General features: G+C 38.6%; 1 protein-coding gene across 1 annotated transcript in view; it reads left to right on the forward strand.

Annotated features, from left to right (window-relative positions):
- Positions 1-23,793, forward strand: part of LOC136853966 (uncharacterized) — a 222,665-nt gene that overhangs the window by 97,816 nt on the left and 101,056 nt on the right. The window contains exons 6-7 of the mRNA XM_067129883.1: positions 5,032-5,216; positions 13,091-13,170. Coding sequence (XP_066985984.1) covers positions 5,032-5,216; positions 13,091-13,170 — 265 coding nt within the window. The remainder of the gene's footprint in view (positions 1-5,031; positions 5,217-13,090; positions 13,171-23,793) is intronic.

Consider the following 23,793-nt stretch of genomic DNA (forward strand, 5'->3'; position numbering starts at 1 on the left):
ATAAATCGAAATATTGTGCTAGAGACTTCCTGTTTGTTGCAAAATGAAAGTAATTGATTGAATATTACTAGACTGTAAGTGTTTTAGCTTACAATTGCAGTTTCCGACCATTTCGGTCGAGTTAAAGGCGACCGAAGCTCAAATTTTTTCTATTTATCGTGAGTTATATGAAAATATTTCAAAACTGATAAAAGCTACAACCATGAGTTATTTTTTGTTGTATTCTACATGAAATTGCGCACATTTTCATATATAGAACTTTATGTAATGACTAATATAAAACGGTGGAAACATTACGACAAAGTGACGGAAGAATTTCCGAGATGTTCAGCGAGTTATCAGCTACAGCGGATGTAAGGAAAAAGTTTTTCAAAAATTCACCATAAATCGAAATATTGTGCTAGAGACTTCCAATTTGTTGCAAAATGAAGGTAAATGATTGAATATTACTAGAATGTAAGAGTTTTAGCTTACAATTGCGTTTTTTGACCATTTCGGTCGAATCAAAGTTGACCGAAGGTTGAAAGTTTGGCACTTACCGTGATTTATATGAAAATATTTCCAAACTGATAAAAGCTACAACCATGAGTTATTTTTTGTTGTATTTTACATGAAATTGCGCACATTTTCATATATAAAACTTTATGTAACGGCTAATATAAAATGGTGCAAAAATTACAACAAAATGACGAAAGAATTTCTGAAATTTTCGGCCGAGTTACCGCGCACGGACGCAAGGAAAAAGTGTTTTCAAAAATTCACCATAAATCAAAATATTGTGCTAGAGACTTCCAATTTGTTGCAAAATGAAGGTAAATGATTGAATATTACTAGAATGTAAGAGTTTTAGCTTACAATTGCGTTTTTCGACCATTTTGGTAGAGTCAAAGTTGACCGAAGGTGAAATTTTTTGTAGTCGACGTATGGTACGTCCGCTCGTCACCTGACAGACAATTTTAGTCGACTTACAATACGTCCAGTCGGCGTTTAAGGGTTAAACTGATATTGATATTTTAAAATTAGTATCGTAAATCATTTTATCATAAAATGTGTATCTAGGTACAGTACAGTATTTAGTCATGAAAATAATATGAAAATACTGAATATTGGTCTAAGAAAAAATCTGCAAATGGGTAAGTTTTCCTGCGAATAATTTATAGATAGGTTCCACAGAAAATCCCGTGAGTCACTGAGTCTGAGAATCGTAAGAATGCAAATATGGGGGTTTTACTGTAACATCATCTTTACATAACCAGTATTTCTTAAGATACCTGTTGTTGCAAACCAATATTTTGTATGATACCTCTTGTTGCAAAAGCTATCATACCCACAGATGGTTTTGTAATTTAGCAGCCTTCTTGTACTACAGATATAAGATAAATTCGTGAAAATTTGCCATAATTTTTTACCTTGTCTTATCTGAATGTCATCTTATACACGGAAATATATGGTACTTGCAGAAGATATGACCTTCCCTTAACATTGCTGGTTTGTCTTCTCTTTCTGGCTTTTAGATTCCTTGGCAGGAAAAAATGGACTAACAGATCACTGTCTCCTTTGCCACCACATCTGAGACAGATCCTTCCTCCCTTGCTACAGGTGGTCTCCCCTTGACTGACATGTATCTTGCAGCTAAGCAAGTGGAGGTTGTGACATTTCCCCCTTGTGTATAGATCTTCCATGGAGTTGGATAGGTCTGCGAGGCAGAAGAAATGGTATTATTGCTCTTCGTCCTCCTCCTCCTCCTCATCTCTGTCATCCTCCTCATCCTCCTCGAACTTGTCACATCATCTTAAGAAGAAGAAGAAGAGGTTTAAGTCCCTTAGGAAGAGGTTCTGATGATCTTCACACTGCTGCCTCTCCTCTCTTAGGCAGAGCAGACACGTCAGGTTTCCCTTGGGTGACCAGTGCTGTTGACGCAACAAGAGACAGTGCTTCATCACATCCAACCTCGGATAGGAGCCATGCTCCTTATTTCCACTGATCATCTGTGGACTCTCATCAGGAAGGTGATATACAGTCCCCTCCATTCAGCTCTTGCGAGCCATTGTGTAGTTGGCCTGCACAGCCTGCTCACTCTCCATGCCTGCCGTTTTCAGTCTCTGTACCATCAGCATCACAGCAGTAGCAGGAGCTCTCCCTATCACTTGCCTTTGGGTGCCTGTAGGAGAGCCTATTTGCCATCTATTCACTCTGCGTAGTCTCTCTCCTCTCCCCTCTAAGCAGGCTTGTTCTTACTCTAGAGAGATATCTCCCATTCCCTCTACCTCCCTTGAGCGCAGATATTTTAAAAAATTTTTAAAAGAAAATAAAATACCATGTATACTGTGTTGTTTGTTAATTAAATTATAGCTTCTCACATTAGTTTTTCCTTACTTTGAACACTCTTCTCTATCATATTCTAGTTATATGAAAAAATACCAGAATAGTGTCCATATCATTTAGAAATCTGGATCTTGGAAGTTTTTTGTTCTTAATTACCACATGGTTTATGTCACTTTGGACAGAGTGGCATTGGAGGGGTACAGCCTGCTGGTTTCTCAGCATGTCTTTGAGGATAAGGTTGCCCAGCCCTATGTCCTTTTTCTTGAGCCCAGCAGAAACCTTTTACAATATTAGCCACTTCATACATGCACACAAAAGGCTCATCAGCAGAATGTAAAACCCACCCTGAACATGATGTTCCATTCACCTTTGTCTTGTATATATGCTCTTGCATACTGAATATTTATGCGCCTCCTTTTCAGTACCTTTTTCATCCTTGGTTCTTTGTACTTAATGTCATTTATTTTCAGGATCAATTTATTTTACTGTGTAGCCACTCTAACTCCCACTTTATTTTAGTGTATAACCACTCTAACTCCTTCTTTTCACTGTCCTCGGCACACCCTTGGCTCATCCCTATTTATACATCAAAGCAGTCAATTTCTTCTATATAATTTTTAACCCACTTTACTTCAATCAGAAACTTGTAGTACAGTACTCTCATCAACTTATCTTCTGTACCTTATAACCTTAGCTCCCTCCACACTGCATCTTTATCAATTCAGTCGTAACTTTTTCTTCATCTTCGTTTGCCGCACAGCATGTTCCCTTTTATAGTACTTTCGGATTTCCCACCTAACTGTTTCTTAACAACCTTGATCCACACATTCTTTTCCTTGTCTTAACAGACTGTTCTCCCTATATCACTCCTACTATCATCTTTCTTACTTTCTTGCTCAAAAATCATACCGTGCACTTTACTTGGAATACTTTTTGAAAACAAATCTTTTCATGCAAACCTATTGCTTATTATGATAGTTCTTGCAGCTTTTAGTTCAGGTGACAAAGAGAATGACATATACTGCTGCAGAAGACCCTGCTACCAGCTGCCTGCTATTTTCATTGAACTGAAGGGTCTGGGGGTGATTATATGTCACAGGATAGGGCTTGTTATAAATATTGGGTTTGTATAAACAAGTTACAGTATTTGATGGTATATAAGACTCTCATGCATACAAGACCCCACACGATTTTCAGAAAGGAATACTAAGGAAAAAGTTTGTTTGTGTTTACGTTTAAGCATTAAATGTTATGGATATATATAGCTACAGAATGGCAGAAAAACCTAGACAAGGACTGCAGAAAAATCTCTTCTGTAATAATTCTACTGTAATTTACAAAATAAAAAGCAAAGCTGCTTAGGTATAGCAAGAAAGATTTTATAATACTTCTTCCATCTCCCCAGCCTCCAATGGAGAACTCTGACAGTGACAGTTAATCAAGTGAGCACTCATAATATATTATGATGAGTGCTTAACTTTACAAACAAAATGAGAAAACAAACTTATGGGTTAAATGTAAGAAATTAATTAAAATTTTGTGTATATAAATAAGATTTTTAGTGTCGATTAAATAAAGTTAAGTACAAAATTTTTTTTGTTATGTAAAATTGATTTGTAATCCTAGAGTATGGTCTGGCCTGCTTGTATATACATTCATGTTAACCAAACTACTGCACACACTTACTGTGCCCCTCCCCAATATTTTTATTGACATATTTATACAGTACAGTATTGTAACCAAAGCAGTGATATAGTGTTACTTACTTATACTTTTCAGTGTGTACACATACACATCATATTAAGATAAACTATGCATTTACTGTGGTGAACAAATGTCAAATTCTGTATGAAAAAGAGAAAGATTTTTGCCAGAGATAGAGGGACAGATGAGGCAGGGGGAACAAACACACAGTAAGTGCATTTTTGTGCATAGCTTCAGTCTGCGTATGCTGCGTGAGTGGGTATGTGTATCTTATCTGCAGTATCAATGTACAGATTTAAACACTCTTCACACTGCCGTTGTAGTTAGGTGGGCATAGAATAGTGTTCAGCTTAAGATGTTAGGAAATATTTAATAATTAAAACTGTGAAAAATATGTGACAAAGTGTCAGTTTAGGATACATGTATAGCATTTCAGAAGTATATCTCTTGTGCAGCTGGAAAATGAAAATTACCGATTAGTCCCAAGGCGCTAGTTTAAAGGGATTTTACTGTGATATTAATAAAGGTAGTAATAATAGTGATGATACTTTGAGTAAATAATGTTAATATTACAGTGTTATAGAATTTGGCCTGGTACAAGTTTAGGCATTCTACAGCATCTGGGTAAACATTAGTGTACTAGAGACCTCAACTTTGCATATAAGACCCTGGTGTGTATTTTGAGCATTTTTTGGGGGAGAAAGGGGGTCTTATATGCCATCATATATGGCAATTTTCTTTCAGAACATTAAATTTTTCTTTTAAATATTTTGTATGGTTTGTCAGTATCCTTGCTGTATGTACGTAATTGCAATTTACTGGAAAGTTCTAGCTCTGTGACCTTAACTGATTTTGTTTCTTTTCTGTAAATGAAGTAGGATTTATAACAGTATATTTCAGTGCATTTACTTTCAATATCCCGTCTTGATGTAAGTGAGAATTTTACAAAATTTTGTTACTAGAAAGTTGTACTGAACTAATAAATCTCTGTTGACTTTTCAGCACATTCTAGTAAGTTTAAATTAGTTACCGTGGCAGTGTGGCTGTTTTCATGTCTCCTAAGGGCCTTTCCCATCACGGAAATAGTGTCTGTAGCAGGAGTCTGTGAGAATGTTGCCCAGCTTATGGTTCAGACAGCCAAAGAGGGAATTCAGCGTTTAGTTTCTATGATGCTCACTTTGCCGCATGTAAGTTTACCGTCTCCTTTATCAGTAATGCTAATATAAGCAGAATCATTCTTATGCCTTGCATGTTATATTAAATCTAGTTACAGTTTACTTTGTAATCTACTTCTGATTTTGATTATCATAAGCAAAATATTGTTATACATTTTTAAACTCTTTAATCCTTGGTGCTGTGTTCAGTCAAGATTTAGACCAATGAAGATGTAACTGATTGGACCTTTAAAGAAAACCATATGCAAGAGCAAACAGCAGTAATGCATAAAGTAGAGAGTTTAATACATCCATTCTGCAGAACTAGAAAGTCATGTTATTGATTACATTTTATGACTACTTGTCCTTATTGGCTGAATAATAGTTAATAAAAATGCCTTTACTGACATTATAAATGAAATGTGTGTGTATATGTATATATATATATATATATATATATATATATATATATATATATATATATATATATATATATATATATATATATATATATATATATATATATATATATATATATATATATATATATATATATATATATATATATATATATATATAATCATGAAGCTACAAATGTCGCTAATATCAAATTCACGCTACCTCGGGAATATCTCCTGATGGAGAATTGTCGTCAAGGGGAATATATATAAGTGATAAATGAATTGGTATCATCGGGACATGAACCCTTGACATGAAACCTATTCAGCGACTCCAGTAGACGCTACCCACTGCGCTATCAAGAGAGGTATAAGCCTTTGCCGAGTCTGTTGTACTGTTTTTACCCGTCGTGAGCGGGGAAATGTACTTAGCCTCGGCAATGACCCACCTCCGCCATCACCTTAGTTGTTAAGTTTTCACTAAATTTTGTTTTATAGGTGATGGTTACTAGTTTGTTTACTAATCTTAAGATTGTAACCACATTAATTTGCATTAATTAAGTCAGTTATAGTCCTTTTGTACTAATTTATTTTTATATTTGCTTTTCTGGATTAGTAAAAAGCATATTCAAAATAAAAATTTTATTTTATCCTTAATACATTAATCCTTTTTAAATTTACAAGCTTCTTTGGTCAATTCTCTGCTACTATTTCACTCAGCGACACAGGACAAGCCCAGAAAAGGGATTTTGACAAAGGAAAAATCTATTTCTGGGTGAAGGCCTGTGTCGCTCAGTGAACCCTTCCCTCTCTATATTTCCCACCCTGATCTAGCCAAAAAAGCTTGGGTGCTATTTCGGGATGGTGCATTGTGGGTAGAATTAGTAGTAGCAGTGGTGGGACCGTCGTATCGGCACCTCTTAGGCAGAGGGGTTTTGGTGAGGAGGAGTCTATTGGGTTAAGTGTCTGTGGTAGTGGCTTCCACTCGCTCCTAGATGACATACCGACATCCTATAAGGATGTATCGATCCAGAGGTAGTAACTCTGGCATCCTATTGGCTTTTTTCTCTGGTATATCTAGCAATACTTATACCTAGAAATGTGTGCTGTATAGGGACATTTCACTGAGCGACACAGGCCTTCACCCAGAAATAGATTTTTCCTTTGTCAAAATCCCTTATTTCAAGTAGGGACAATATCTCTCTCTCTCTTTTGTGTGTTATTCTCTCATTCTCCATAGCTCTTTATTGGAGGGTGGGTAGAGCTTTCGGTTAGCAAGCTGTTGGCCCAGCGTTTGACTCTCTGAGCAGCCAATGAAGAATTAGAGGAATTTATTTCTGGTGATAGAAAATCATTTCTCATCATAAGGTGGTTCAGATTCCACAATAAACTGTAATTCCCGTTGCTAGGTAACCAGTTGGTGCTTAGCCACGTAAAATAAATCTAATCCTTTGGGCCAGCCCTAGGAGAGCTGTTAACCAGCTCAGTGGTCTGGTTAAACTAAGATATACGTAACTTTCTCAGTTTCCATAATAATTGATAAATAATTTCACTCTCTTAAGTAAGGACAACCCTTATCTCTCTCTCTCTCTCTCTCTCTCTCTCTCTCTCTCTCTCTCTCTCTCTCTCATAGTTAGTGTTCACACATTTTTACAACTTATTAATTCTCTATACGTCTTTACCTGTTACCTGTACAATAGACAGTTTAAATTGATCTAATTTGACCTGTATCGTCTACGAAGTGTAAATGGCTAGTGTATACATTCTAAAACATAGAGACATAATAACTAAGAGTTGTATTAGTCAAAATAGAAAACACTGTTTGTTCATGAAAAAGCATTTCAGAACAAAGAGAAAGAGACGCAGAATAAAGAAGTTGTTATAAAGAGGTTGAGACGATTCTAAAAATAGATCGGTTGGAAAAGAGAGAGAGAGAGAGAGAGAGAGAGAGAGAGAGAGAGAGAGAGAGAGAGAGAGAGAGAGAAATTCTCTTCCAAATCTCAACTTTTATGTCAACCATTTATTTTTCTTTTTAAGGGTAATGTACTAAGCTAACTTTTAAATGAAATTGCAGTAACTTTAATATCATTTAAAAGTTGACTTAATAATTTGGGAGCGTGATTAGGGTCATATTTAGTGTTTAAACTTTAGAAATAAGCATTTATTAGCATTTTTAGAGACCTTGCCAAACTTACGTGAAAATTCACCCTGCGTGAGGGATTCTGGAACCTAACCTCGCGCAAGTTCGGAGTATGACTGTATATTGAATTAACATTAAGTAATATATCTTAATATTCAGATGCACAATGCCTTCATGTATATGACTGTGTCTGGATAATCAGCCACTGCTGTCTATTTGACTGCTACCTGCTCCTGCATGCCTGTCTGTGCTTACACACCTGTCTTTTCCCTAATATACTAAGAGTAATGTGTTTTGTTGGCTTCTGGGTGTTGGACAGCTTCAGTGCCCTTTACCATTTGCTCAACTGTGTCCTCTGCAGTTTCTTCAGGTTACCTCATTATCTAAAAAACCTGATACCCTGTCCTCAGTCATGGGTCCACATTTGCATATTCTGCTGCCAGATGGCCTAACCCCTGCTGTTTTGGCAAGGCCTCCCCTCATTAAAAGTTTACTAAAGACCATTAGGAGGCTGTCTTGTTTCGTGCTTCAGTGTGTTGGAGTCTACCAGTAATCTCATGCACATGAGCACCATCAATCCCCCAGGCAGAACCATGACTTGTGTTGCTACTCTCCAGTTCTCTTCAGTAACTGAGGCTCCCAGAGTCTAGCTGGCCCTTTGTGTTCTCTTATTATCCCACAGGACTTCAACTGACCACCAGGTTTCTTCTTACTGCTTGTGACTGAGAGCTGTGACAGCAGCTTCTTGCATCCTCTTCTGCTGTTTCTTCAAATAGTTCATCACCTCGTTGTGCCTTCCCTACTGCTCACTCTCTGTTATCTGGATGTTCTTCAATCCCTGGCCTTTTTGGACTCGTTATCAGATCTTGTTTACCTGGCACTTCAGCTTTACAGACTGTTCATAGCCTACATGAGACCTCAGAGATGGTGTAAAAATTGTTAATTTTTTCTTCTTTCTCTTGGTATTTATGGTTATTTATTGGAAGTTTTGAAGAGGATCTTGTGAGCTGTAATTTGCAGTAATGAATGCTGATATATGTGTTTGCCTGTGGATTTCATGTTGAGCAAGCAAGTATTTTTTTGTACTGTATTTTTGTATCTCCACAGTCATACCAATTACGTTCTATCAAGGGATATTTACTGCATTAGTCCTTCAGTAATCTGACCTCAACACTATCTAGAGGTTCCTCACCAAGAGAGTGTGTATTTAAAATTTATGTACAAGTCACAAAAATTTTAAAAAACAGTGCTCAGATGGTTGGCAACACTGTGAGGGTGGAAAGAAGTGTTGGTAATGCTGCTTTCAGGCATAAGCAGGCTTAGAATATTCAAAATAACATAGCAGTATGAAGTGTAACCATTAGATATGAGGCACGCATGATAAGCAAAATCTGTGAATGCTTTGAATTTAAATATAAAGGCTTCATACCTTTTATGCTGTTTAAAACTGATTATATTGTGTACATTAGACCTAACAAATAATGCTTTGGTAAAACACGTGTAAAATAAAATCCATGCTCAAGATGAATTGAATAGCAATAGTAAAAACTGATAAGAAAGAATAAGTAACATTTGCAAAGGTGCTTTGCATTCCTTTTTTTAAGTGATTAGCAATATTTGTGCTTAATTTGCATTTGGAGAATCTGACTTATTTGTATTTTGTCTCTATTTTCTCCTTTACTGCACAGAGGGATACTACTGAAATAATTATCTTGCTCCAAAGTAATTCACAACTTGATCTCATAGACAGCTCTGTACAGTATTAGATCAAGTTGTGAATTACTGATTAAATCAATGGAGAAGAGTATACTATAGAGGGATGAATAAATTTGTTTGTATCTAGCATTTCCCAACGTTTTGTGAGAGAGAGAGAGAGAGAGAGAGAGCGAGTGTAATTGTCGTTGTGAGTGGTTCGGTTGTTGGAGTTCGTTTACGGCGCTGTCTGTCTGTCTGTCGGGAGTTTTTCGGTTTTGGGGAAGTCTTGGGCAGTTGAGGTCCAACCTTGAAAGTGAACGGGCAATTCGTCTGTTTTTTTTTGTCTTGGATACCGGTACCGATATTGATGGTGCATGTGTCTTTTTTTTTGTTCGTTGTTGGTGGAGGGTTTGTTTGCAATTTTGTTTTGTGGTTTTGTGTGCTGTGATTGGCGACCGTGAACCTTTACCCATCTCCAGCAACCAAAGATCAGGGTGAGTGTTGTTTTGTTTGTGGGTGTAAATTCCGCCACATTATATTTGGCGCCCAACGTGGGGCAGCTGGTATTGCAGCTGCAATTGAGATTGGTGGCTGGTAGTGTGACTGAAGAGAAGGATGGAAGAGGAACTGGTGAGGTTGAGAGAGGAGAATACGTGGTTGAGGGGTGAGAATGAGAGATTGAGGAGTCAGTTGGAGGAGATGGGGGGAATGCTAAGAAGTGCAAAAGAAGAAATGAAAGGGGAGATGAAAGAGTCAGAAGAGAGAATGGAAGACAGGATGGTAGAGAGGATGGATAAAAAGTTGGAGGGAATGATGAAAAGTGTGGAAGAAATGGTGAAAGGTATGTTCAAGGGTGTTTTTGGAGAAGGGGCTGTTGGAGGCAGGTCCTCTGGAATGTGTGAAGGGCCAAGAGAGAAAGAAAAGGAGGAAGAAGTGAATGGAAGCGTGAGTGATGAAAGTGATGTGGAAATAGGAAGTAAGAAACGAGAGAATGGAAGGGAGGGTAAGGAAAAGGGGAATGAAAAGCAAGGGAAGGAACAGAGGGAAAGTAAGGATAAGTCAGGGGAAGAAAAAGGGAAGAAGGGAAAGGGAAAGGAAACTGGTAAGAAGGGTAAGGAAGTGGGAAAGGCAGGAAAGGAGGGAGAGGGTGAAGGCAGTAGTGATAGTGAGGTGGATGGAGGTGAGTGGATAAAAGTGGATAAAAAGAGGGGGAAGAAGAGTGTAATGAGTAAGATGAATGTAAGTGCGGAAGTGGACTCTTTGTATTTGGAAGAGGGTATGAAAGGACAGAGTGAAAGTAGCGAAAGTGAGAAAGAAAGTGAGAAAGAAGTGAGAAAGGCTATGTATGTGAGGGAGGTACCCAGGTGTGAAAGGTATAATGAGTATGGAAGTAGGGATATGCATGATTTCTTTAGGGAGTATGAAAGGTTTTGTCAGGATAAGTATGGGGAAAGTAAGAGAGTGTGGGCACGAGAATTAGGAGAATATTTGACTGGGTTTTTGCTTGATATGTATAGGGTTATTATGAGTGTGGGAGATGTTGAGTATGACAAGGTGAAAGCTAGACTAGTTGAGCAAGCGAGCGTATGAAAGCGAGTGTTAAGTATAAGAGGAAGAATGAATTTGATGAGGCAAGAATGAAAGCTGGGGAAACCTTGTCACTGTATGCTTGTAGGCTGGAGACGTTGGCAAGGAAGAAGTTTGGGGATGATGGGATAGATGAATGTAAGGAGTTAGTACGGAAGTTGTTAGGGACAGTGCCAGATGGAGTTAGAGAATTTGTGAACTTGAAGTGGAAGGAGAAGAAAAGATGGACGAATGAAAGGTTGACTTGGGGAGAAATTTTGGAAATTGTAGAAGATTATGAGCTTGACAGGGTTATAAAAGAGAGCAGAAGTGTAAGTGTAAGGGCTGGGGTAGATGAGAGAGTGCCAGAGTTTGGAAGCTTTAGGGATGCAGTGTTGAGGGGCCCAATGAGAATGGCCGATAGTGTAATAGATAGGAGTGTAAGAGCAAGTAATGTGGAGGTGCCAGTGAGGATGAATGGTGGGTTTGTAAGGGAACAACAGGTTGGACGGGTTAGGGATAGTAGTGTACAAAGGGGAAGGTCAGTGAGTGGAAGTCGAGCGAAGTGTTTTAGATGTGGAAAGGAAGGACATACAAAGAATGAGTGTAGGTGGGCTTTAGGAGCGTGTTTGGTGTGGGCAATCGGGACATTTGGTAAGGGAGTGTACTGAAAGATAGGGGTTAAATGCTACAGGTGCGGACAGGTGGGTCATATTGCTAATGGTTGTAGGGGTACCCGAGTGAATGTAATATGTGGCAACTGTGGTAAGAATGGGCATTATGCGAGAATGTGTTCAGAACCGAGAGCGAAGTGTGTCGAATGTGGAATGGAAGGGCATGTATCAAGTGTATGTAGACGAAAGAGGGTGACTGTGACAGCGAATTCGGGAAACTGAGTGTGAAGGGGGTTCAAATGGGTGGGTCCTCCAGGATGCAAGCGGTGCGTGTGATGCATGTACGTGAGGGGTTGTTGCATGAGGATCAGCAATTTGTTTTGATAGAGTATGGTAGGAAACGTAAGAAAGGGAAGAACGTAAGTGAACGGAGTGGTCGTAATTTGTGCGATAGGGGTGTGAGTGCCAAAGTGGAAATGAGTGATAAAGCGTGTAATACGGATGAATGGGATGGTATGGATAGAACGTATAGCATATGCGGGTTTGATATAACTGAGTTGACTGAACGTGTAGGGGTAAGTGAACGGTTGGAGGTGAGCAAAAGTGTAAGAGTAAGAGAGCGTAGCAGTGATAGACGAGTGATTGAAAGCATGAATGAATCGTTGCAAGAATTGGAAAGGTCAATGAGCGAATGGGATGGGTTAGTTGAAGAATTGGGGGAGGTATTTGGGAACGAGTTAGAGGGTATAGATGAGATTGTGGATGAAATTGAGAGTGGTAATAGTGAAGAGGATAGCGTGAATCTGAGAGAGAATGGAGGAGAAGATGTGAATTTGAATGTTGCTAGAAGAGAGAATGATTCTGAGAGAATGATTACGTGCCCGTGAACGCGATCTAGAGGATCTGCTAGTGAGCATCCGTGGGTGTTATAAAGGCGATTTGAATGCAGTGTGAAAGGTGTTGGTTGGGAAATGCTAAAAAGGGGGGAGAATTATAGAGGGATGAATAAATTTGTTTGTATCTGGCATTTCCCAACGTTTTGTGAGAGAGAGAGAGAGAGAGAGAGAGAGAGAGAGAGAGAGAGAGAGAGAGAGAGAGAGAGAGAGTGTAATTGTCGTTGTGAGTGGTTCGGTTGTTGGAGTTCGTTTACGGCGCTGTCTGTCTGTCTGTCGGGAGTTTTTCGGTTTTGGGGAAGTCTTGGGCAGTTGAGGTCCAACCTTGGAAGTGAACGGGCAGTTCGTCTGGTTTTTTTTTGTCTTGGATACCGGTACCGATATTGATGGTGCATGTCTTTTTTTTTCGTTCGTTGTTAGTGGAGGGTTTGTTTGCACTTTTGTTTTGTGGTTTTGTGTGCTGTGATTGGCGACCGTGAACCTTTACCCATCTCCAGCAACCGAAGATCAGGGTGAGTGTTGTTTTGTTTGTGGGTGTAAATTCCGCCACAATACTGGGTACTGTACTTAGACTTAATTCCTTTCTTTTTTTTTCTTTCAGAATAATGATATATGTGGTAGTTTGCTGGTTTTGTGTCATACTTGGGGAGAATTACATATTGGCTTGTGCCAGTTTGATAAGTAAGTAATTTTTCTGATTTCTATAGTAGTTGCCCCAGTGCATGTGCAGCAGGTAGGTTTGCCCCTTTTATTAAGTGATATGAAGTAAGTGTGGTATTTGGCAGTCACAAGCAGATGGCATCCAGCCAAGTCAAGAATGCCATTGTCAGGACATGAATTTATTGTAATATATAAGAATGACAGGTAATATACACTTTCTTCCAGTTTCCCATGAATATAATTTAGAAAGTTGATTGAACTGGAGGATAGCAAAATGAATGATGTGACTATGCTGTTGAAACAATTTCATTAGTTATTATTCAAAATGTAAGTAGCTAAAATTTTTCAGTTGAAATGTAAATTATGTACTTGGCCATGTCATCAGTAGGGGTGTAGGCATCTGGATCTTGGTAAAGTTAAGTGAAAGGCTTGTTTATAATGTATAATTATAAGACATAACATGATTTTACTGTGGATGTCTCGTAGTCAAGAAGGTAAAAGGAATGTGACAGGAATACTGCTGAGTGTCCTTTCAGAATTAATACAAATTTAATGAAAGATATAGCAAGAAATTGAAATTCTGAGATAATCCTAGAAGAGGACATTATTTTTAAATTTTTATCCCAGTGAAGGTATTAATAAAATGATAAAAGTAGTATTGCACTCAAAAGTAATTTTAAAGTTTAGTAGTTTATATGAGAGAAAGGTTGAAAATAGTAGAAAATTATCAGAAAAACAAAAGGAAGTGACTGCAGTTGCAGAAAGAAAGTGTGGGCTTACCAGTCCAAGATTACTTTGGCCGGGTTATCCCTCAAATTGAAATACGCAATTGTCTAATCATATAAGAAAATCTCATAATTGTATTAATTTTGTATGAAAACTGTAAAAGAGTGTGTATTTAAATTCACACCATTTTCTTTTTGAGAGGACATGCATGTACTGTACTACTGTTATGTGAAAATCAAGGGTTGTGTTCAGTTTTTGGCTGCCTCCTTGTGAGGTTAAAAGAGAGAGAGAAAATTTATCAGGAAATCCATTTAACAGATTCCCTCATTGATACACTATTTTTTGAGGGAGTGCATCAAGTAACAAAAGCTTCTGAGAGTTAATGGCTATTGCAGTACATGTATATGTATTAATTATCTATTGGGAGATGGATACACTTCAGCTCATTGAAAGTCCTAGTTATACTAACTGAGTATTTGAATGAGGAGAACCAGGAATTGACTTTATAAGACAGTGCTTCTTTCTAGGAGACCTTTATTAAGTTTATGAGATTTTCTTGCAGGGAAGACTTCAAAGACCCAGAAAGAAAGCCTCAGCCACTGAGCTTAGAATAGTAAGCATACAATTGAATAGGGATTGATTATAATTATTATTAAGCAATTTAACCAGACTACTAGCTAATTTGTTTAGCTCTGAAAGGGATGAATTGAGTTATTTCTTGAACTTGGCATTTGTTGTTGGTTATATAGTATGTCATTACATTTTGTACCGGGTTCCGGAGTGGACGCGTCATCGTCGTGGGACCTCTCCAGACGGCGGTGGAACAACGGCCGCCTGGATCAAACATCCACAATACAACCCACTGCGAAGACAAGGGAGGGGAGAAGAGGAGGAGTGGCTCCCCAATGCTCTGCAGGGTACCGCGCCGGGTGGGCGCCGCAACTGGATCTCCAGTTTTTCTCTGAAGGGATATGGTAACCCGGCTACTATATCCCTACAATTAATCCTAGCCGGTGACATAGAATTAAACCCAGGCCCCTACACATGTCCCATCTGCAGCACACGAGTCACAGCTTCTACCCGCCGGGGTGGATCAGTCCACTGCAACTTGTGTGGTGGGTGGGTACACCTTCGGTGCACCACACTGAGAACACTAAAAGACTACAATGTACATTGGAAGTGCATCATATGCCATAACACACACACACAAACAAACAATAACAATACACAACAACCACTTCCTATCCAACAAAACACCAACCAACCAACACCACACAGATCACCATCTCCCACATCTACCACACTTTCCTCCAATCCCAGAACACCATCACCCATTCCTACAAATCAAACATCCCCACAAACCCCAACACCCCATAGCACACACTCACCTAACGCCCACAGAAATGCACCACTAAATACACGCACTCACACACTTAGACATAATCGCTGCAACATAAACATCTTACAATTAAACATTGACAGCATTCGCAACAAACACATTGAACTAAAACATTTCATGCACAAACAAAAGATCCACATAGCCATCATTCAAGAAACAAAACTGAAACACACACATAAAACACCCAACATACCAAATTACACAGCCATCAGACAAGACAGACAACATGGTGATGGCGGAGGCCTCTTCATATACATACACCATAACATATCCTACATTGAAAAAACGCAGTACATCAGAACACTAACACAAGTAGACAGACATACAGAACTACAAGCATTTAATATCAAAATAAGGCACAATAAACAAATCACAATCATCAACACGTACATCCCTCCAGAATATTCACCGGGTTTACCAGCAAACTTCACAATTAGACTGCAGGCGTTGAATACCCTCCCAGATATACTTCTGGGAGGAGATTTCAGTGCCAAACACACAGACTGGTACGCCCATCAAGACATCACACAAAGAGGCACAGACATCTCAACACAATTAGACCAGCTATACATACTAAACAACACAGATATGCACACACACACATACCACACCAAGCCAACTTTAGTCTCACTTCCCCAGACATAACATTTTGCTCACCCAACATAGCACCATCAATCACATGGAAAACACAAACAGACCTATCATCAGACCACCTTCCTATTTTAATAACACTCCGAACCACACATGACACTTTCTCACATACAAGACACACCATCCCTAACTACAAGCGCGCTGCCTGGGATGAGTACTTGGAAACCACTGAGGCTCATTTCCAGGAGTTAAACCACATACACATAACATCATCACAGACACTAAACAATACAACAATACAATTCAACGACATAATAAACAATGCAGACAAAAGAAACGTTCCTAAAGGCAACAGAAAACAATACAACCCAAACTTCACGCCTGACATAAACAGACTCATAACAGAACGAAACAATTTAAGAAATACACCAACCCCACACACACAAATCACAACAAATCGCATACATGATTTAAACACAGAAATAAACACCAAATTAACTCAAAAACAGACAGAGAACTGGCAAACTTTTCAAGGTACACTAGACTACAGAACCAACCCATCCAAACTACACAAAACTGTCAACAGTCTCATCAATTCAAACCGTGGGAACACTCAAAGTCACGCCTCAATCACCACATCTGACAAGATCCCTTCACGCAAACAACAAGCCAACATCTTAATAAACCACTACACAAAAATCAGCCACCTACACAAATACAAAGAAGACAGACACACCTACAGACGCAAACAACAGTTCCCATTAGATTACACAGTAATACTAGCCACAACAGAAGACACTGCTAGAATCATTAAACAACTTAAAAACTCTTCAGCCATGGGCATCGATAACATTTCAAACATTCATTTAAAACATCTAGGTCCCCATGGCACACAAACACTGACAAACATAGCCAATTATTCATACGCACACTGCATTATACCACACATTTGGAAACTGGGGAAAATAATAGCACTTCTAAAACCAAACAAAACACCTACACAAGCAGCTTCATACAGACCTATAACTTTACTCTGCACACCATCAAAAGTAGTAGAATGCCTCATCTTACGCAAAACCACACCACACATACCACTGTCACCCACTCAACATGGCTACAGACCACACCACTCCACAACAACACTACTCGCCAACCGTACACAAAAAATACAAGATGGCATTAACTCCAGACGCCCACCACAAAGAACACTGCTAATCACAATAGACATAAGTAAAGCCTTTGATGCCATCTCTAGACCACTTCTCATCAACAAAGTTTACAACACCACACTACACAACAACACCAAATGCTGGCTCGCCAATTACTTAACAGACAGACAAGCATTTGTACACTACAGTGGCGAGTCATCCAAAATCAGAAACTTCCCGAACGGCGTCCCACAAGGCTCCGTCCTAAGCCCAACTCTTTTTAACCTATTCATGCATGACATACCAACACCACCTAACAACATATACATCTCCTCATATGCAGACGATCTAACAATCATATCAATACATGCAGACAAAAACGTATGCTCCACACAAGTACAGACTTACATAACACAACTTGAAAACTGGCTCACACAAAACAGATTACAGGTAGCACCAACAAAATCCACAAGTACACTACTCACTAGTCACAACAAAGAACATCAGTACAGACCCACAGCAACGCTGAACAACACCACAATTCCACACACACACACACGAAACAAAAATCCTAGGAGTCACATACAACACTTCAATGTCATTTGCTCCACATGTCAGTAATCATCATCAAGAAATGCAGACCTAGACTAAATGCACTAAGATCACTAACAGGCACAACATTTGGACAACAAAAAGAAACGCTCATCACAGTATACAAACAATACATCCGCTCCATAATAAACTACGCCAGCCCAGCCTGGCACCCTGCCATATCCAACACACAACTAAACAAACTACAAATAATACAAAACACAGCTCTGAGAATCATCCTTGGCAGTACACAATCCACACCAATAGAACACTTACACGCCGAAACCAAGATTCTCACCATCAGGCAACACTTAGACATGAGAGGCACACAATTCTTGGCATCGGTCATAAACAACACAAACAGCCCATGCTATTACCTTCACGACCACCCTCCAACTCACAGGCAAATAGCGAATACACCACACAGACACTATACAAATATCTTGAATTCTATACCACCACCCACAAACAGCACACAAAACAAAAAGCACATCCATACTTACCTCACCAGACAAGCACTTAATAACCTTCCCAACAACAAAATACTCGCACCCCCACCCAACATAAGCAGCACAGAAACACAGCTCTCAAGATTGGAGAGAGTACACCTGACTCGACTTCGCTGTGGTCATCACCAATCACTAAACACCTACAAACACCGCATAGACAACACCCAAACAGACATATGTACAATTACACATCTCTTAGTAGATTGCGCTAACTTGACAGCCCTTAGACAACAACACAACATCCACACTACCACACAGTTATGGTCAGATCCAGTAAGCGTGGTGTCCTTCTTGCGCGGTGCAGGCTTCCTGGCATAACAGAGTCTGGGGAACCACAACAACAACAACAACAACATTTTGTACCTGTAGTGATTGGATCACGTTGGCTGTTCATGAAGTGCCCCTGGGTCAAACAAGAGTGATCAATTCCAAGATGGGTCAGAATTTCATGTCTGTGTGTGGGTGCTGTTCATTTTGATGTGGTGAATTCCATATCCCAACAGTGGGCTTGATCTGTGTTAACTTGTTACTTTCAGGTTCATTATTCCATATATTTGGCCATTTATTGATTATAATGATTTTAGAGATGTTAAATCATCACTATTAGGAATATCTATGTGATCTTATCGTCGTGGTTTCAGCTTTGACTGCTGTGTGGCTGCTTCTTTCCTTTAATGCCTACATAGGTGGAAAACCAACATTTTTCTCCATTTTCATTACTTTCCAATAATTTGTGAAGTGAAAATTTAATTTTTTGTACAAGGGTATGTTTTTCTTATAGTTTTGAAGATACCTATAGCATGTCTTAATGGTTGATGAAAAATACAAATTTCTGTGATAGAATATCTCTAATGATTTTAAGGACTGACCTAATTGCAGATAATTCTGCCTTTGGAGACAGAGGCATTAATATGCAAGGACAATTGGTATGATATTTTGGGGTAGATGGATTGTTTTTAGGTAAATAATTCAAGTTCATAAAAGTCCAAACCTTATGCACAGTCCAAGGAGGAGGTAGTTCAGTTATTGGAGAAAACGTTTTACTTCTGTTTTTACTCAGATAGTTGGGAAACTAATTGGGAAAGGTGAAGAGTGATTATTTATAAATATATCTTCGATTAGAAAGCTTGTCGCTGGTGAATGACTTGCTTGAATTTGTACTGCACTGTGCATTATTATTTAGTCATGATGAGTTGTTACAAGTGGGTCACCACTTTCAACTGGGGTAAAAAGAGTCTTGCGAAGATATAAAAGCTCTAGTACATATTCTAGGTGCTTCATTGATCAATAGATCAAGACTTTTCAGAGTTATATATGAGGCTGAACTGTATATCTGACATCCCTAGTCTAGAAAAGACTTAACCCTTTATGGCCCAACATGATGATTTTGTTACCTAATATTCTATTGCCTCTCAATAGGGCAGATTACGTCCACCTCTCTCTGTATCAAACTTGACGAATTCGTCTATTATCCCTCTATCCGAAAAAAGCAACTGAAAGCTGATTGGTCGAGAATAAAGGATGCTAAGCTCAGTTGAATGTTGAAAAATACATGTGACTGATGTTCTGTGTTCACTCCCATCTTTTGTAGGTCATGGATGAAATATCACTTATGTCAGGTCTCATAAATTTTCTGTTGATAAAAGAATTCCTGCAGATCATGAAAATCCATCCGTCTCCTGAGTTTTTGTTGAAATATATGATTCGTGAGCAAATATATATAGGTGACATTTTCAACATGTCTGTCACATGGTTCCTGACTGTATACTGTTTGTGTTTAATACACGCCCTTCACTTGTACTTTATGACATCGAGCATGACTGAGGAATTATAGTAGTACATCATGACTTGCCATAAGTTTCCTTTACGAATATGCTATGGCAGACTCAAAAGATTTTACCTGTTTTTTTTTTTTTTTTACCTAGCTTAGTTATTCTGTGCTTTTATGCATGTGTTTCCCTGTATTTGTAGAAATTTTGATCCTGCCATCTTTTATGCAAGACTTGGAAGCAGGCTGCTTTGCAAACAAAGTATAGGACTAGTGCCGGTTGAAAAAGACTGTACTGAGTGATGAATCTTCTCATAAAGGACAGGACAGGGTAGATGACGAGTGTAGGTTATTATGTAGGTTATTACCTGAGACAGATGTCATCAATTGTGGTAAAAAGTGTATTTTTGTGTGTGTTTTAGAAAGTCTCAGAGAGTAATTTTTGTGATTTTTATTTAGGAAAGCCAGTGTGATGTTTCAAGAAGCTTTTCACTCCAGAATTCTTAGATGATGTAGTCTGTCAATCGGAGCTCTTTGCTTCATAGAAAAATATAAACAAACCACTAACTCTAACTATGGAGGAACTTGAACAATGAATAGGATTATTTTTTATAGTGTACTTGCTTGTTTCATCCTCCAGGAGTTACGGTACCTTCCAAGGTCTACCAGTGCTCCATAAACTCGGCTTTTTTCTCCGATTTTATTATGGAAACATCTAAAGAAGCAGGTTAAGTGCTTAATTTTAAGTTCCAGTTAAAGTTTTAGTTCTAAACTTTTGGAATTGATAATTGATTTGTGTATGAAGTTGAAAACCTGATGTTTCTTGCTAGCACATGGCCGGCGCCGAGTCATAATCGCTGATTGGTAATTTTGAAAAGTGCAAATTGGTTTTAAGAATTTGTCATTCTAATTAGATGTTTTAACTAAAAGAAATGTTCCACAATTTATCATAATATAGAAAATCCTTTCAGATTATACAATGTCTGCAGTAATCTAAGCAGTAGGCTAGATTAAGTGAAAATAACTTAGACTAGATTAATAGTGGATGTTTGTAGCCTATAACCTATGATTACATATCCTTAAGTGTGAACTAAATAATCAGGATTAGGTAGTAACCTAAATTAAAGTAAGTAAGAACCCTTTAACCCTATTATGGGCCTAGCAGTACCCTAGCCTAGACTAAGGACCCTAGGATTAGACAGTAGAAATAATCTGGGCAAGATTAAATTAGGCGCTATAAGGATACATATTAGTTGCAATTTTTTCTTTTATATAGCCTGTAAACTTGAGCATGATATAAGTGTACCTCATACAGTATTAGGTTAAGTGATAACCTTTTATGAAACATCCCATTATTGGACTAAGTGTTAGCGTAGACCAAGTAACCGAGGACTAGATGAAATAGTAATCCTTGCTAGATGAGATGGTAGCCTAGCTCTAAGGCTACATATTAAGGTACAGTAATTGTGTTTTATGTAACCCCTACCCTTAAGTGTGAATGAAATAACCTGGATTAGGCAGTAGCCTAGAGTAGGGTAAGTAAAATCCTTGAGGTATTAGCCTAACTATAACACATTATTGAGTCACTGTTGTATTTGTATATGGCATATACATTAACAACAACCTGGGTAGATAAAAAATGGTAGCCTAGCCATAAGGTTACATATTAGTGAGTTTTATATAGCCTATACATTTAAAAGAGTTATAAAATAATCTGGATTAGGCAGTACCCAATACTTGGCTAAGAGAGAACATTTTAAGAAATATATTTTTGGCCTAAGTGGTAGTTTAGACCAAATAGCCTAGGATTAAGTATACTGTAAACAGTATCCTAGGCATGATAAAATGATAACCTAGTTTTACGACTCAGTAGCTCATCTGTAAGGCTACATATTAGTGGAGTTCTTATGTAGTCTGTATCCTTAAAGGTGATATAAACGTAGACCAGGTAATCAAATTGAATAAAGCATTGGCTGAATATCCGATAAAAGGGTAGACTCAGCCAGATAAAACCGCAAACTAGGTAATACATCTGTATACTGGTGTCAAAACTAACCTAAATCTAAGTGTTAAGTTAACATAGATATTTAACACATATAACAATATGGTAAATAAAATATATTACAGCTGCATACTTATAATCAAATTAGCTTGTAATATCGAATATACTGTCTATACAAGGACTATAGACAGTTAGTACTAACTAGTTTCTAATAACAACTTGTTAATCACTACAGGGTCACCATTATGCAGGACCCCCAGCTCAAGTGCTCCGCAGCAAATTGCTCGGTTTGTTTTTTGCCAGTGGGCATGGCCCATACCACCTGCCAAGAGTGTAGTCCTTGTAAAAGACAAGGAACAATTGCATGGTTGCTAGCTATGTTGAAATTTGTAGTATACTCCTGGCCGCAAGTTTTAAGGACGAAACAGCTCATTTTAAGCTGTCTCAATGGGTCCTAGAGTTCAGTAGGGGTGTAAAAGGGGGAGATTATATCTTTCCGGGAGAACTCCGGCAGCAGATATTTAACCCCTTTTCAGAACAAAATCTATGTTTAGGCCAAAACCCAGTAACTTCAGTCCCCAGTACCTCCCAGGTTAACCCTGCAGAGGAAGTAGATGACATTCCTCCTAATGAACGTGAAATGGACATTGCCACTGAAATGGCCCTGCTAAACCCAGAAGGATCAGGGACACAAATTTCAGCTAACCATGGGAGAAACCTTCCAGAAGGAATTCTATCCCCCATTCAGCTATCAGATGCTGAAGAGGATCTTTCCCCCAAAAGAGGTACTAGGATCTACCTAACCCTGACTGAACTTACTACATTTTCGGAGGGGTATAGTAACTTACCCAGGACTTCTGCCCCTTGGTTAACAGGCAGTAATATAGTTCAGTTGTTGAAACTCAGTCAGATTGTGCAAGCTCCCCCAAAAGGGATACATATTTTGTGGCATTTGATCAATTCTTTAAGGAAATCATGAGTAACATCAAAGGTATCCGTGCAACAGAATGGCAATACAGTATATAAGGGATATGATACATGATTCTGAAAAGGAAATTAAGGTAATTAAGTCAGTCATGTACAGCCCAAAGTGGAAAAGTACTGCATCCTGTAACCGAAAATTGAGAGTGGATACAAATTCTGCCCAAACAAGGTCAAGTGTTAGAATTCTGAAGGGAAACAACAAAATGGCCAGTCTGTACTACAAACTTCAGATAAAAACAGTAGGGGCTCCAGTACTTACCCCTGATGATACTGACAATCCTTGGCAAGATGCCACAGTGTGCATTTTCTCTCCCAATGGTAAATATCTAATTAATGAGAGAAAATCATGATCGAAGTTGTACATGTAGAATTTAGAGACAGGGCAGCTTTCCCTTATACAGAGTGGACCCCTGATAACACCTTCACCAGGCATGGAGAAACCACTAAAAGAAATGTTCTCCTACCTGTGCCTATAGCATTAAAAGCTATAGAAGACACCTTCTACCAGGTCAATGGAAAGTGGATCTATATTTCCATTTGGAATAAGGCCCACTTTGCTCACCAAGTAGCCCCAGCCTTCTGTCCCTTCACTTTCAAAATAATTAATCATGTGAAGGCAGATTTTCAGAATTTTTAGTGACTAGAAAACAAGGAACAATTCCGGTTTCGAATAATTCCACCAAGGAATGGGCAATGCTTCAACTTCCTTTTGAAAGGAAAAAGCTCCCTCTAGGTATAGCTACTCAGCAGTTTGGGACCCCTATGAGAAGAATCTCAGAGGGGATAGCCTCAGCAGAACTTCGTGGTAGGATCCACCTCCTTAGCATTATAACCTATACCACCTTAATGTGACTTTCTAGAACAGAACATAAAAGCGCGAATGGAAACATTGGAGGGCTCCAACAAGTCACTCCCCAATGTGATTT

Source organism: Macrobrachium rosenbergii, chromosome 28, assembly GCF_040412425.1.
Source record: "Macrobrachium rosenbergii isolate ZJJX-2024 chromosome 28, ASM4041242v1, whole genome shotgun sequence".
Lineage (NCBI taxonomy): Eukaryota > Metazoa > Arthropoda > Malacostraca > Decapoda > Palaemonidae > Macrobrachium > Macrobrachium rosenbergii.